Source organism: Crocuta crocuta, unplaced genomic scaffold (genome assembly GCF_008692635.1).
Source record: "Crocuta crocuta isolate KB4526 unplaced genomic scaffold, BGI_CrCroc_1.0 scaffold280, whole genome shotgun sequence".
In the NCBI taxonomy this organism is placed as follows: domain Eukaryota; kingdom Metazoa; phylum Chordata; class Mammalia; order Carnivora; family Hyaenidae; genus Crocuta; species Crocuta crocuta.
The window spans coordinates 81,312-97,778 of NW_027527434.1; the positions used below are offsets into that span (position 1 = coordinate 81,312).

General features: G+C 43.0%; 1 protein-coding gene across 1 annotated transcript in view; it reads left to right on the forward strand.

Annotated features, from left to right (window-relative positions):
* LOC144227619 (acyl-coenzyme A synthetase ACSM1, mitochondrial-like) overlaps positions 1-15,727 on the forward strand; it is a 47,613-nt gene extending 31,886 nt beyond the window's left edge. Inside the window, exons 10-13 of the mRNA XM_077759307.1 lie at positions 11,446-11,573; positions 12,842-12,941; positions 13,817-13,936; positions 15,402-15,727. Coding sequence (XP_077615433.1) covers positions 11,446-11,573; positions 12,842-12,941; positions 13,817-13,936; positions 15,402-15,488 — 435 coding nt within the window. The 3' untranslated portion in view covers positions 15,489-15,727. The remainder of the gene's footprint in view (positions 1-11,445; positions 11,574-12,841; positions 12,942-13,816; positions 13,937-15,401) is intronic.
* The last annotated feature ends 740 nt before the right edge of the window (positions 15,728-16,467 follow it).

The following is a 16,467-nucleotide window of genomic DNA, read 5'->3' on the forward strand; positions in this document are numbered from 1 at the left end:
TAGCAGTGCTATTGCTGAGTCATAGGGGAGTTCTAGTGTTATTTTTTGAGGAACGTCCACACTGTTTTCCAGAGGGGCTGTACCAGTTTACATTCCCACCAACGGTGTAGGAGGGTGCCTGTTTCTCCACATCCTCGCCAGCATCTAGAATCCTCTCATTTGTTCATTTTAGCCACTCTGACCGGCGTGAGGTGGTATCTCAGTGTGGTTTTGATTTGTATTTCCCTGATGAGGAGGGATGCTGAGCATCGTTTCATATGTTGGTGACCTGGATGTCCTCTTTGGAGAAGTGTCTGTTCATATCTTCTGCCCATTTCTTTACGGGGCTGTTTGTTTTTCGAGTGTGGAATTTGGTGAGTTCCTTATAGATTTTGAACGTTAACCCTTTATTTGATATGTCATTTGCAACTATCTTTTCCCATTTCGTCGGTTCCCTATTAGTTTTATGGATTGTTTTCTTTGCCGTGCAGAAGCTTTCAATCTTGATGAGGTCCCAGTAGTTCATTTTTGCTCTTGATTTCCTTGCCTTTGGGGATATGTTGAGTAAGAAATGGCTGCGATGGAGGTCAAGGAGGTTGTTTCCTGCTTTCTCCTCTAGGGTTTTGATGGTTTCCTGTCTCACATTCAGGTCCTTTCTCCATTCTGAGTTTATTTTTGTGTATGGTGTGAGAAAATGATCTTGTTTCATTCTTCTGTGTGTTGCTGTCCTGTTCTCCCAGCACCATCTGTTAAAGAGGCTGTCTTGTTTCCATTGGATACTCTTTCCTGCTTTGGCAAAGATTAGTTGGTTGTATACTTTTGGTTCAAATTCTGAGTTCTCAATTCTATTCCATTGGTCTCTGTGTCTGTTTTTGTGCCAATACCATACTGTCTTGATGACTACAGCTTTGTAGTAGAGGCTCAAGTCAGGGATTGTGATGCCTCCTGTTTTGGTGTTCTTTTCATAATTACTTTGGTTCTTCGGGGTCTTTTGTGGCTCCATACAAATTTGAGGATAGTTTGTTCTCGTGATGAGAAGTATAATGGTGCAATTTTGATTGGATTGCATTGAATATGTAGATTGCTTTGGGTAGTAATGACATTTTAACTGTATTTATTCTTCTGATCCATGACCATGGAATGTTTTTACATTTCTTTGTGTCTTCTTCAATTTCCTTCATAAGTTTTCTCTAATTTTCATCATACAGATCTCTTACATCGTTGGTTAAGTTTATTCCTTGGTATTATACAGTTTTTTGTGCAATTGTGAATGGAATCAGTTTCTTGACTTCTCTTTCTGTAGCTTCATTATTGGTGTATAAAAATGCAACTGATTTCTATACATTGATTTTGTACCCTGCAACTTTGCTGAATTCTTGGATCAGTTCCAGTAGGCTTCTGGTGGAGTCTGCTGGATTTTCTATGTAAAGTATCATGTCGTCTGCAAAAAGTGAAAGTTTGACTTCTTCCTTGCCAATTCTGATGTCTTTTATTTCTGTTTGTTGTCTGATGGCTGATGCTAGGACTTCCAGCACTATGTTCAACAACAGTGATGAGAGTGGACATCCCTGTCGTGTTCCTGATCTCAGGGGGAGAGCTCTCAGTTTTTCCCCATTGAGGATGATGTTAGCTGAGGGCTTCTCATAGATGGCTTTTATGATGTTTAAATAAGTTCCTTCTATCCCAACTTTCTCAAGGGTCTTTATTAAGAAGGGATGCCATATTTTGTCAAATGCTTTTCCTGCATCTATTGCCAGGATCATATGGGTTTTGTCTTTTCTTTTGTTGCTGTGATGTATCACATTGATTGATTTGCGAATATTGAACCAGCCTTGTAACCCAGGAATGAATCCCATTTGATGTTGGTGGATAATTATTTTTATATACTGTTGAATTCGATTTGCAAGTATCTTGTTGAGGGTTTTTGCATCTGTGTTCATCAAACATATTGTCCTGTAGTTCTTCTTTTTTGCTGGGTCCTTGTCTGGCTTGGGAATCTGAGTGATGCTGGCTTCATAAAATAAGTCTGGAAGTTTTCCTTCGATTTCTGTGTTTTGGAATAGCTTGAGAAAAATGGGTATTAGTTCTGTTTTAAATGTCTGGTAGAATTCCCCAGGGAAGCCATCTGGTGCAGGGCTCTTATTTTTTGGGAGAGTTTTGATAACAGATTCGATTTCCTCGCTTGTTATGGGTCTGTTCAGGTTTTCTATCTCTTCCGGTGTGAATTTTGGTAGTGAGTGTGTGTTTATGAATTTTTCCATTTCTTCCAAGTTGTCCAGTTTGTTGTCATATAGTTTTTCATAGTATTCCCTGATAATTTCTTGTATTTCTGATGGGTTGGTTGTAATCAGTCCATTTTCATTCATGATTTTGTCTATTTGAGTGCTCTCTCTTTTCTTTTTGAGAAGCCTGGCTAGAGGTTTGTCTATTTTGTTTATTTTTTCAGAAAACCAACTCTAGGTTTCATTGATCTGTTCAACTGTTTCTTTGGTTTCTATAGTGTTTATTTCTGCCCCAATTTTTATTGTGTCTCTTCTTCTACTGTGTTTGGGGTGCTCTTGTTGCCCTCTCTCTAGTTCCTTTAGGTGTGCTGTTAGATTTAGCACTTGCGCTTTTTCTAATTTCTTGAAATAGGCCTGGAGTGCAATGTACTTTCCTCTCAGGACTGCCTTTGCTACATCCCATAGAGTTTGGATTGTTGTATTCTCATTTTCATTTGTTTCCATATATTTTTAAATTTCTTCTCTAATTGCCTCATTGGCTCATTTGTTCTTTAGTAAGATGTTCTTTAGCCTCCGTGTTTTTGGTGGTTTTCCAAACTTCTTCCTGTGATTGATTTCGAGTTTCATAGCATTGTGATCTGAAAGTGTGCATGGTATGANCAATTTTTATTGTGTCTCTTCTTCTACTGTGTTTGGGGTGCTCTTGTTGCCCTCTCTCTAGTTCCTTTAGGTGTGCTGTTAGATTTAGCACTTGCGCTTTTTCTAATTTCTTGAAATAGGCCTGGAGTGCAATGTACTTTCCTCTCAGGACTGCCTTTGCTACATCCCATAGAGTTTGGATTGTTGTATTCTCATTTTCATTTGTTTCCATATATTTTTAAATTTCTTCTCTAATTGCCTCATTGGCTCATTTGTTCTTTAGTAAGATGTTCTTTAGCCTCCGTGTTTTTGGTGGTTTTCCAAACTTCTTCCTGTGATTGATTTCGAGTTTCATAGCATTGTGATCTGAAAGTGTGCATGGTATGATCTCAGTTCTCTTATATTTATTGAAGGCTGCTTTATGTCCCAGTATGTGATCTCTCTTGGAGAATGTGCCAATAGCACTTGAGAAGAATATGAATTCCATAGCTTCAGCGTGTAGAGTTTTAAATTTATCTGTCAAATCCATCTGGTCCAATGTGTCGTTTAAGTCCATTGTGTCTTTATTGATTTTCTGTCTAGTTGATCTGTCCATTGCTGTAAGTGGAGCATTAAAGTCCCCTGCTATTAGCACGTTCTTATCAATAGGACTGTGTCTGTTTGTGATTAGTTTTTGTATTTAGGTGCTCGCATATTTGGTGTGTAGACATTTCTAATTGTGAGCTCTTCCTGATGGATAGACCCTTCAATTATTATATAATGCCCTTCTTCATCCCTGTTACTGTCTTTACTTTAAAGTCCAGTTTGNATAGCACTTGAGAAGAATATGAATTCCATAGCTTCAGCGTGTAGAGTTTTAAATTTATCTGTCAAATCCATCTGGTCCAATGTGTCGTTTAAGTCCATTGTGTCTTTATTGATTTTCTGTCTAGTTGATCTGTCCATTGCTGTAAGTGGAGCATTAAAGTCCCCTGCTATTAGCACGTTCTTATCAATAGGACTGTGTCTGTTTGTGATTAGTTTTTGTATTTAGGTGCTCGCATATTTGGTGTGTAGACATTTCTAATTGTGAGCTCTTCCTGATGGATAGACCCTTCAATTATTATATAATGCCCTTCTTCATCCCTGTTACTGTCTTTACTTTAAAGTCCAGTTTGTCTGATATAGGTATAGCTACTCCAGCTTTTTTTTTTTTTTATTTCTGTAAAATAATAGATATTTCCCTGTCCCCTTACTTTCAATCTGAGGTTGTCCTTCTGTCTAAAATGAGTTTCTTGTAGACAGCAAATAGATGGATTTTTTTTTTAACCATATTGCTACCCTATGTCTTTTGATTGGCGCATTTAGTCCTTTTACATTCAGTGTTATTATTGAAATATATGGATTTAGAGTCATTGTGTCATCTGTGAGATTCATGCTTGTAGTGTGTCTCTAGTATCTTGCGTTCCTTACAACATTTCCCTCAGAGAATCCCCCTCAGGATTTCTTGTAGAGCTGGTTTAGTGGTGACAAATTCTTTCTGTTTTTGTTTATTTGGAAAGACTTTTATCTCTCCTTCTATTCTGAATGACAGACTTGCTGGATAGAGGATTCTTGGCTGCTTGTTTTTTCTGTTCATCACATTGTAGATCTCCTGCCATTCCTTTCTAGCCTGCCAAGTTTCATTAGATATGTCTGTCACCACTCTGATAGGTTTCCCTTTGTATGTTACAGCCCTTTTCTCCCTAGTTGCTTTCAATATTCTCTCTTTGTCCTTATATTTTGCCATATTCACTATGATATATCGTGCAGAAGTTTGATTCAAATTATGTCTGAGGGGAGTTCTCTGTGCCTCTTGAATTTCAACATCTACTTTCCTCCCATGATTTTGGAAGTTCTCTGCTATAATTTGTTCCAAGAATCCTTCAGCACCTTTCCTTCTCTCTTCCTCTTCTGAGATTCCTATTATATGAATATTGTTCCGTTTGATTGTATTGCTGAGCTCTCGAACTCTTCTTTTATGTTTCTGGATCAGCTTATCTCTTTTTTTTTTCAGTTTCTTTTTTTTTTTATAGTGGTGTCTTCTAAATCACTTATTCTCCCTTCTGCCTCTTCAATCTGTGCATTGGACGCCTCCAGTTTATTATGTATCTCATATTTCTCATTTTTAAATTCATCATAACTATTTTTAAGTTGCAAGGTGTTTATAGCCATAGTTTCTTTGATGTCCTCCATGCTTTTTTAAAGCCCAGCGATTAATTTTATGATTATTGTTCTAAATTCTTGTTCAGTTATGTTGTTTATATCTGTTTTGAGCAGTTCTTTTTTTAATAATATTTTTATTTATTTCTAGGAGAGAGAGAGACACTGTGAGCAGGGGAGGGTCAGAGAGAGACGGAGATACAGACTCTGAAACAGGCCCCAGGCTCTGAGCTGGCAGTCAGCACAGAGCCCGACGCGGGGCCCGATCCCATGAACCACGAGATCATGACCTAAGCGAAAGTTGGATGCCTAACCGACTAAGCCACCCAGGCACCCCAGTTTTGAGCCGTTCTTTAGCTGTCAATTCTTCCTGGAATTTCTTTGGAGGACAACTTTTTAATTTCATCATTTTGGTTGGCTTTCTACCACTCGGTAGTTTTAGAAACTTGATGGGGCACCTGGGTGGCTCAGTCAGTTAATCATCTGACTTCAGCTCAGGTCATGATCTCACAGTTCGTGGGTTTGAGCCCCGCATCGGGCTCTGTGCTGACAGCTAGCTCAGAGCCTGGAGCCTGTTTCGGATTCTGTATCTCCCTCTCTCTCTGACCCTCCCCTGCTCATGTTGTCTCTCTCTTTGTCTCTCTTTCAGAAATAAATAAAAAGAATTTTAAAAAATAGAAGCTTGTTATGCTCTCTGCACCTGTGAATGCTGCTGTACCAAAGAGGGCTCTTTGACTTTTCAGGGCCTATCCGTTCAGAAAGTGTTCTTTGCATGGTTTCCCTTGGTCCTTCTTATTGAGACCTTGGTTATTTTATTTTCCTACTCGTAGTGGTATTTGGGACTCTCCACCTTGTGTACTTTGGCTTATTTCTTGAGGTAGCCCTGAAGAAGAAAACAGACAGACAAACACACAGGGAACTAAGGCACACAATCACACAGACAAATCCAACAAACACGCAAATTGAATGGGAAAACGAAAAAGAAAAGAGAAAAGAGGGAGAAGGGAAGGCGAATAATAAAAATATAAAATATATAAAAACAAACAAACAAAAAAACAACAAAAGAAAGGCAAAAAGAAGAAACCCCATAGACAAAGAACAGTTTAAAGCATATAACCAGATTTCCCAGCTACAAATAAATAGCCGGGTGTATGCAGTGCTGGTTGAAGAGGATAGAGAATGAGAGAAATGACAGGGTGGGTATGAGGTGAAATTGGAAATGAAATGAGCAGGCAGAAGGAATAAGAAGCTTTTTCCAAAGAGCAAAAGAGTGGAATATGGTTGGAGAAGAGGATAAAGAAATGATGATGGTGTTATCCAAAGAAACTATATAGTCTGATTAGAGAGAAAGAGATGAAAAGGTAGGTAGGTGTAGAATTTACATCTAGAGAATGGATTAAATGTGGCTGTTTAAGCAAGCCAGTAACCAGAATTAATCAGGGTGGCGCATCCATGTTTGTCTTGCCCCGGCTCCGGTAAAAAAAAAAAAAAGGAGGAGGGCAGCTCTCTAGTAGGGATGGGTGTGGTTTGATCCAATGGGTCCCACGGGAGTCCTGCCTTGGCGGTTGTGGGGAGAAGAGTGGCGGCACTCCAGTCCCTTCTTGAACCAAGCGCTGCAATTCACTTTTTTGGGTGTGGAAACTCCCTGTGTCAGGGGTGCAGCCAAGGTGGGCCGTGCTCTATATCCCAGTCCTAGTCTCATTTCCAGATCCCAGTCTGCTCACCCCACCGAAATTGCTGGACACAAACTCGCAGGCGATCTCCTCAGGGCAGTCCCAAGCCTCTTGCCTTCCCCCTGATTGAGCCAGAATCGCTGCTCCCGTCTCCTCCAGGTCAGGTTGGTGAGCGAGGAGCAGGTTCGTCCAGGGGTCTCCTGGGATGAGTGAGTCCTGCCTAGGGTCAACTGGAGAGCAGAAAACCAGGTCCCTCTGTGTCCTATCGCCCGAAACATGAGGTCGAGGGCAAATCTCCCAGTTTTAAGCCCTTCGCCTCCCCTCTAGGGATCCAGCCAAGCCAGAAGCAAAGGCGCGGCCACCGCACATCCCCTCCAGGTCGAGGTGGCAGGGGAGGGAGGGGCAGTTTCCCTGGGGGTCACCTGGGACGAGTGCATCCCATCCAGGGTCAGCTGGAGAGCAGGAAACCAGGTCCCTCTGTTTCTGTCGCCCGAAACACAAACTCCCAGTTTTCAGCCCTTCGCCTCCCTCTAGGGATCCAGCCAAGCAAGAAGCATAAAGGCGCGGCCTCTGCACGGCCCCTCCAGGTCAAGCTGGCGAGAGGGGAGCAGTTTCCCCAGGGGTCGCCTGGGAGGAGTGCTTCCCGCCTAGGGTCAGCTGGAGAGGAGAAAACTGGATCCCTCTTTGTCCCGAGCAGAGGTTTTTCTTTTCTCCAGCGACAGGGACAGTGTCTTGAGCAGTTTTGGCCACTCTCTTTCCCCTCTAAAATCCCCGCAGTGGGGGAATCCCCCCACATCCCTCTGTTTCTCTGGTCTTGGCCCGATTTTATCTTCCCCAGTTCCCACTCACGCTAGAAGGTTTTCTCAGCGGACTCTGTCTCCTTTTCCTCCCAAACTCCTGGATTCTATAAGAGTTACTATGGCTTCAGGCCTCCGTCGGAGATATGGGGGGGAGTGCAATGTATGGAGTTCCCTACTTCTCCTCCATCTTGCCCCCATCCATCAATTTCTTAATAGACATTTGGTTTATTTCCACCTTTGGCTACTGTGAATCATGCTGTGATGAACATTGGTGTCTAAGCATCTGTTTGAGTTCCTGCTTTCGCTTCTTTTGGGTAAATACTCAAGGTGGAATTACTGGATCATATGGTAATTTTATATTTAATTTTTTGAGGCATTGTCAAAATGTTTTCCACAAGTGGCTATACCATTTTGTATTGCCATCAGCAATGTACAAGTGTTCCAGTTTCTCCATATTTTTGCCAATATTTGTTGTTTTCAGATTTGTTTTTATGTATACAATGGTCATTTTAATGGATGTGAAGTGGTATAGTATCTCAGTGAGGTTTTGATTTCCATTTCCCTAATGACTAAGGATGTGGAGCATCTATCCATATTCATATTCTTTTTTAAAACAATTTCTTAAGTCTAGTTATTTTTCAAGAGAGTGTGTGTGAGCAGGAGAGGGACAGAGGGGAAGAGAGAGAGAGAGACAGAGACAGAGAGAGAGAGAGAGAGAAAGAGTCCCAAGCAGGCCCTGCACTGTTAGTGTGGAGCCTGATTTGGGGCTCAAACTCACAAACCGTGAAATCATGATCGAGCTGAACCTCAGCCTCAGCTGAATCACGATCTGAAGTCAGACACTTAACTAACTGAGCCACCCAGGCCCCCTTTCATATTCTTATTGATCATTTGTGTATCTTCTCTGGCCAATTGTCTATTGAAATTCTTTGCCTATTTTTAAAATTGGGTTTTTGTTATTGTTGATTTGTAAGAGCTCTTTATACATTCTATATGAATCCCTTATCAGATATATGCTTTGCAAATATTTACCTCCATTCAGTTCACTGTCCTTTTACTCTCTTGGTAGTATCCTTTGATGTAAATTTTTAAAATTTATAGGATCATTTTATTTATGTTTTTTTTTATGTTTTATTTATTTCTAGGAGAGAGAGAGAGAGAGACAGCATGAGCAGGGGAGGGTAAGAGAAAGAGGGAGTCACAGACTGAAACAGGCTCCAGGCTCTGAGCTGGCAGTCAGCACAGAGCCCGACGCGGGACTCGAACCCACGAACCGCGAGATCATGACCTAAGCGAAAGTCGGACGCTCAACCGACTAAGCCACCCAGGCGCCCCTTATTTATGTTTTTCTTTTGTTTCTTGTGCTTTTGGTGTCATAGTCAACAAACAATTGCCGAAAACAAAATCATGAAGACTTTCCCCTATGTTTTCTTCTAAGAGTTCCAGAATTTCAGCTCTTATGTTTAGGTTTTTGACCCATTTTGAGTTAATTTATGTGTGTGGCATATGGCAGTTTCATTCATTTACATGTGGACCGCCTAGTTTCTCAGTGCCATTTGTTGAAAAGATTGACTTTCCCACTGAAAGGTCTCGGCATTCTTGAATAAAATCCAGTTGGAGGGAACGTGAAAAGAGATATCATTCAATGTTTTAAAAATGTTAATGAGGGGGCACCTGGGTGGCTCAGTCCCACTCTTGATTTTTGCTCATCATGATCTTAGAGTTGTGAGATTGAGTCCTACTTCAGGCTCTTCTCTATGCAAGAAGGTTTCTCTCTCTCTCTCTCTCTCTCACCCTCTCTGCCTCTTTCTCTCTCTCTCTTTCTGAAAAAAATTAAAATTAAAAAAATAAAACTTTTTTTTCCCTGGAACCCCTTAAAATCATTTCATGTTCCATGAGACGAATGAGGCTAACACATTGCTAAGTTGTTGAGTTGAGTGTAGAGGCTGGAAAGCAAGATTTTAAATTCAAACACCAGCCCTGCCACTGACGAGCTGAGTGACTTTGAGCAAGTTATTGTGCTTTTCTGAGCACTCATTTCTTCTGATAAAAGGGCTGTAAAAATCTAGCCCCACATAAAACCTGTACATGAATGTTCAGAGCTGCTTTATTCACAACAACTTAAAGGTGGTAACAACCCAAAAGCCCTTCAATAGTTAGACATCCGAACTGAGGTTCATTCATAATATGAAACAGCATTCAGCGATAACTAGGATCAAAGAACTAATGAATACAAGCAACTGGATGAATTTCCAGACAATTATACTGAATGAAAAAATAAAAAAAAAGAACTAGACCCAAAAGTTTACATACTATTACAGGATTCTATTTATGTAACATTCTTAAAATGACAAAATTATAAAACTGGGGAATAGATTAGCCATTGTCAAGGGGTTAGGGATTTGAAGGGAAGAGGGAGGGAAGAAAGGAGAGAGGTGAGTATGGATATAAAAGAGCAACACAAGGGATCCTTGGGATGATGGGAACTTTCTGTGTCTTGACTATGGTGGTGAATGCATGAACCTGCACATGTGATAAAATTGCAAAGTACTAAATACACCACACACACACGCATAAGTACAAGGAAACCATTGGGAAATCTGAGATTGGTGGATTGTAGCAATGTCAATGTCCTGGTTGTGATATTGAAGTACAGTTTTTCAAGAAGCTACTACGGGGGAAACTGAGTAAATGGTACACAGGATCTCTGTGTAATTTCTTATAACTGCAATAAAATCTACAATTATCTTAAAATAAACAGTTTAATTAGAAAAATACCAGCCCTATAGGCTTTCTGGGAGGATCAGGTGAGGTAGTATTGGGAGAATGAAATTCATATAACAAAAGTTTTTTTGACAATTCTCATTTTTTTCAAACACCATTTGAATGCAAAGCTGAAAACAAATAGGTTCCATGCTCTAGTGGAAATTTTATTCTGCTAGAGTCCCACACAGAAATGTACCCTTAAAATTGTCCTTGAAATTGACTCGAGGGGCGCCTGGGTGGCTTAGTCGGTTAAGCGTCCGACTTCCGCTCAGGTCATGATCTCGCGGTTCGTGGGTTCGAGCCCCGCGTCGGGCTCTGTGCTGACTGCCAGCTCAGAGCCTGGAGCCTGTTTCAGTCTGTGACTCCCTCTCTCTCTGACCCTCCCCTGCTCACACTGTCTCTCTCTCTCTCTCCTAGAAATAAATAAAACATTTAAAAAAAAAAAGAAATTGACTCGATATTTTCCACTAATTGTCAAGTAGTGTGCATTGAGTACTTCGATGTAGTGAAAATAGACTCAGAAAGATTACAGAATTTGTCTAGTTGCCAGCTAGAACAAGGAGGAGAATTTGAAACCAGATGCTCTGCCAGGAGGCCCGCACACAATATCCAAGTTTAATGGTCTGCTCACAAACGAGGGAACACGCCCTCCTTAGAAGTAAGGAGAAGGCTGGAATTGTGAGCAGGCCTCTTAGTAAACATGTTGTGGTCGCTTCCTCCCTTTGCTCCCCCCGTCCTTGAAAGGTGTTTGGCTACTTGCCCTTAATTGGTAAAGGAATGCGTCTTGTAGATTTCAGTTTGTATCCAGTTACCGGGTATAAAATAAACCGCAAGAGGGGCTTGCGTAGAATTGTTCCTCTGGCAAAAACAAAAAACAAAAAACAGGTTTTGGATCATCATCACTAAACTGATTGCCTTCATGCATGCCTGGGTGGCTGTCAGTTGGGAATCTGATTTCAGCTCAGGTCAGGATCTCGCAGTTTGTGAGTTCGAGCCCCACGTCAGGCTCTGTGATGAAATGCAAGAATGCAAGACACTAGGTTGTGTGTGTGTGTGTGTGTGTGTGTGTGTGTGTGTGTGTCTGCCCCTCCCCCGCTCACGCTCTGTCTCTCTCTCAAAAATCAATAAACATTACAAAACTTTAATTTAACTATCTTCAACAAAGGGCTACTGTTATCTTTTCAGGACAACCCAGAAAAGACTGCTGAAGTGGAGTGTGGGGACTTTTACAACACCGGGGATAGAGCAACTATGGATGAAGAGGGCTACATCTGGTTCCTTGGGAGGAATGACGACATCATCAATGCCTCTGGGTAGGTATCGCTGATCTGAGCCTGGAAGCATCACCCTCACATGCCTGAATGCATCCAGCTTGTCCCGACGTTTGTCCATGCATTGGTGATTTGACCCTAAGGCTAATTCTGAACAAAGCTTTGTCAAGAGGTGCATTTCTGGGGGTATCTGTGTATCTTCCCCAAGCCCTGCATCCAGAAGAAACAATCTAAGTGAAGTTCAGCAAGGCCGTCAAGAGGAACATAAGACATTACACAATTGAGGGATGCCTGGGTAGCTCAGTCGGTTAAGCATCTGACTTCTGCTTGGGTCGTGATCTCGTGGTCTTTGAGTTTGAGCCCTGTGTCGGGTGCTGTGCTGACAGCTCAGAGCCTGGAGCCTGCTCCAGGTTCTGTGTCTTCCTCTCTCTGTCTCTCTCCCTATCTTGTGCTCTGTCTCTCTCTCACAAATAAATAGAGCCTTAAAAAAGTCATTATACAATTTGAAAGATTTGGCAGGCAGACTTTACTTTGGACCCTACTGGTTGAGGAAGTTTATTCTATGCTTGGCTTCTCTGATGGGACACAGCATTTCACAGAAAAACTAATAACAAATAACAGCAATTAACCTCTGTGGAGCACTTACGATGTGGAAGCACTCTCTGCAGCGCTTTATATAACCCGCCTCTCAATGCTAGAAGATAGATGCAATTATGCCCATATGACAGATGAGGAAACTGAGGTAGTGACCAGTGAAGAAAGCTCCCTAAAGTTTCAAAGAGAACTGGCTTCAACCCTGAGTTGAACCAAAGTTATCTGGCTCCAAGCCTATTGTCCCTAAACACTCACATGATTTAAAAGATTTTTGGCACATTACACTAGAGTAACAAGTTCTCTCGGATATTTCAGGACGTGAGTTTGTTTCCTTTCTTAATTTCTAAAACAAGCTAATCTAGTGAGGAACAGAATGCAGAATCTGCATGCATGTTTAAGGTAAAGGTTGAGGCTGCCAATAGATTTCATGCCAGGGGAAGCTGCTGGAACCAAGCCTCGGAGCTCACGGAGGAGTACACATGGGCCCTCTTCCCAGAGCAGAGGCAGTGAGGTGAGAAACCCTGGGGAGCATGTAAGTGTCCTATTGCGTCCAGGAAGTGCAAGACAGAGGCAGCACACAGGTATCTGGGCTCCCTGAGACAGTTATGTGACATACCTAAGGAAGATGTGGCTCTTCAGAGTATGACACTTGAAGGCCTGGGTCACCCAGCCCTGCCACCTGCTCAGAAACCAAGAAGAAGTCATTGACCCTCCAGGTACCGAATCGGGCCGACAGAGGTGGAGAATGCCCTGGCGGAACATCCTGCAGTGGCTGAATCAGCTGCGGTGAGCAGCCCAGACCCGATTCGAAGGGAGGTAAGGAGGAGGACACGGAGGTCACCGTGTCTATGTGCAGGCACCAGGAAGGCAGGAGCAGCAAAGATCCTCCAGGCCATATTTCCCCAGCCTCTCACCTAGGGTGAGGGAGGGCTGAGTGCAAGCGCATGTGCATGTACACAGTGTGGTCACCAGAGGACACTGTGGCCCCAACTGTAACAAAATGGTGCTTCTGAATCCTGCTGCCTGTGTCTGCCAATCTCTTATTGAATGACCCCTTACAGTGTGCCAGCTCATTTCCCACTCACAACAGCGTAATTCGTTAAGGATTCTGATAACCTTTTTTAGAGTAAAGAAACAAGCATAAAGAGGTTAAATAACTTGCCTGATCACAAAACCCTTAGGTGGTGGAGATGGGATGGGAATCTGAGTCATCCTTCTCTGGATCATGCATTCATTGATTCAGCAAGTGTGTGCTGACTACCTACTATGCCCAAGGCCCTGTGCCTGCAATAGGGACATACATAATAAAAAATAGTTAATGACCAACATTTATTTCATGACCACAGAACTCTATCTACAGTAATAGTAAAAATGGTGATGTAAATGATATGAATACAAACAATTTAAAATTGCCTCATGTTTTTCATATATTATCTCAATGAATCTTGACGTAAATGCAATGACGGGTGAAGCTATGCTATCCCCACATCACAGAGAAGGAAATGGAGGCTGACAGGTTATGTTATTTTCTAAGGCAAAGAGTAGAAATTGGAAGTATGGAAACTGGTCCTGTTTTTTGCAAAGGCTCAACTCTCAACTTCTTTTTCCATTTACTTAAGAAGCATTTGGTTTTTAAACTATAGAGTTGGTTACCACTCATGCTGAGCCTGCACTCTGGTTCTGCACTGCAGGTGGTGAAGGCATTTGTTGTCCTGACCCCGGAATACCTCTCCCATGACCGGGACCAGCTCACCCAGGAGCTGCAGCAGCATGTGAAGTCAGTGACAGCCCCGTATAAGTACCCGAGGAAGGTGAGTGAGGGCCCATGGATGGGATGTGGTCTCCACCATGGTTCCTGGGGCTCTGCTTCCACAAATCCCCTCGGGTGGCTTGGGTGAAGCTGATGTAGCCAACACAATGAACATTTTCTGATGCAGAAGCAGCAGTTCAACTTAGGAATATGGGGAAACCAACTTAATCAGATGGAACCTTTATCCTGTGTCAAAAACATGGCTGGCAAGTCAACATAAAGAAAAATATGAGACAAGTGCCCAGAGATCAAGATTATTTGTAATCTTTCAAAATTTGAAAAAAAAAAATTCAGATCAACACCTACCACACATTTTAGAAACATTATTTCTAGCAAGAAATACATTCTAAATTGCAACCCAATGCTTGTATAGATACATAACAAATAGGGTTAACAAAGTAATATTTATTCTAGCAAACAATACATTCTACTTCATTTGTTTTCAAGGCCATGTGCAACCTCTGGAAATGTTTAGGAATAGAGAAATGATTACATTATGTCTAAATTACACTTAATGTAGTCCTATAATTTAAAAAGACGATTCAAATCTTTCACTTGCAATATCAAAAATCACAATATCTTATTAAGTGAAAAAAGCAGGCCGTAAAGGAATATACATACTATCCTCTTTGTTGAAAAACACTTTTTGAAGGGATACATATGCTGAATATTTAACATTTCCTTCCTTGTAAGAATACATTACTGCATTTTCTGAATGTTTACAATCAGAACAAAGAGTTATACTGCTAACATTTATTTTGCATTCACCATGGGTGACAGGCCCTGGACTCAAAGAGCTACTTTTGTTGTTGTTGTTATTTCATGCAATCCACTTCAAACCTGAGATGGTGGAACCATCCATTTTTGGAGTGGAAATGGAGGCTCAGAGACGCCCAGTAAATTGCCTGAGCTTGGAGTTCATAAAAGGATGGAGCTGGATCTCAAACCCACGTGTATCTGACACGAGATCATGCTTCGAATGTTAGGGTGTGCTGCCTCATAGAGAGGAAAACAAGGGTGCATACCGGTTAGGGCAGACTAGATGTTATGGTGGGTAACAGATAGCCCCAAAATCGTAGGGCCTTATAATAAGGGAAGTATCTTCCTTGTTCATGCCACATGTCCACCATGGTCCTCCTGGGAGTGGGAGAAAAGAGCACCACCAGTAACTACCAGGTGCTATAAGTGATGGACAGAGAGGTGACCAGGCTCAGTTGTCCCCAAGTGTTGTGTTCAAGGTGGCACACATCACTCCCACTCCCATTTCACTGGTCAGAGCATGTCACAGGGCTGTGTCCAGCTTCCCAGGTCAGAGGACAATGTGACGTGCTTGGTGGAGCCCATGAGGCCACCACGTGGTGTCAGCCTGTCTGGGGGACTGTGTGGGAGCAAAGGAGAGACATGGGGCATTGGTAGGAAATGACAGCAGAGCTAAGTCAGGACGGGTTTGCTTCATCCTCAACCAGGTGGAATTTGTCCCAGAGCTGCCCAAAACCATCACTGGCAAGATTAAGAGAAGTGAACTTCGGAAAAAGGAGTTTGGTCAGAAGTAATCAGTAAACACTCAGAAACCACTGTGTGATCTTGCTCTAATCCCTGGCTGCCTCAGTTTCCCACTGTGGAAAGGGTGAGCAGGGGAATGTAGAACATTGTTTTGTCAGGGCATCAGGAGTGTCCACATTCTAGGTTTTTGGTTCTTTTCAATTAGCATCAGTTATTGTCCTCCCTACACATCCCTGGGTCAGTGCTCTGAATGTGGCCTGGGTAATAAAACACTGACATCAGCATCCAAGGTGACCTTGTGTTGTGCTTTTCTTCTGTGAATGAACTGGCACTAAAAGCTATCCCTCCATAATTCTCCCCAAGTCCCATCAGAGAAGGCTCTGGGGCCAGATTCTCCCTCCTGGTTCCAAGCACCCTGGCTGACTCCTTATGCCCGTTCCACAGCTAGGACACAGAGGTCAGGGGGGACACTCCTGGGGCCCCAGGTGACCACCTCTGCCTGGCTTGCCCCTGTCCTGCTGGAGGGTGAGGCCAGGGCCAGAGCTATTGAGGTGGCTGAGAAGGGGGCAGGGGCTGAGGGCAGCCCAGAGTGGTGATTCCACTTGCTTGCAAGACCATGGCTCACTGCTCCATCCACCATCCCATGGATCTGCTGCGTCTGCTGCCTCTGACTGCTGCTGTTGCCCCAGGTCCCCAACCTGCACCAGCACAGGTGAGTGAGGGATCTGCCCTTTGGGGACCCGTGAGTCCCTCAGGACTCCTCCAGCTCTTTCCTGAGGTGCTCAATCCCGCATTTCTTCCAAGGTGCCCAGGAGCTCTGTTCCTCAGCCCTCTCAAGGGGCCCCCACTCATCACCCCTCCCAGAGCCCAGGAATCCCTCGGCCTCGCCAGGGGCCCAGAGCCCTCCCCACACGTTATCACCTTCTGCTGCCATCTGCAGTCCTGCCAGCTGCTGGCCTGTGGTCCTGTGAGATGCCCCTTCACTCCATCCATCCTTGGGGACCGAGGTGGCACCACAAGGGAGGACAC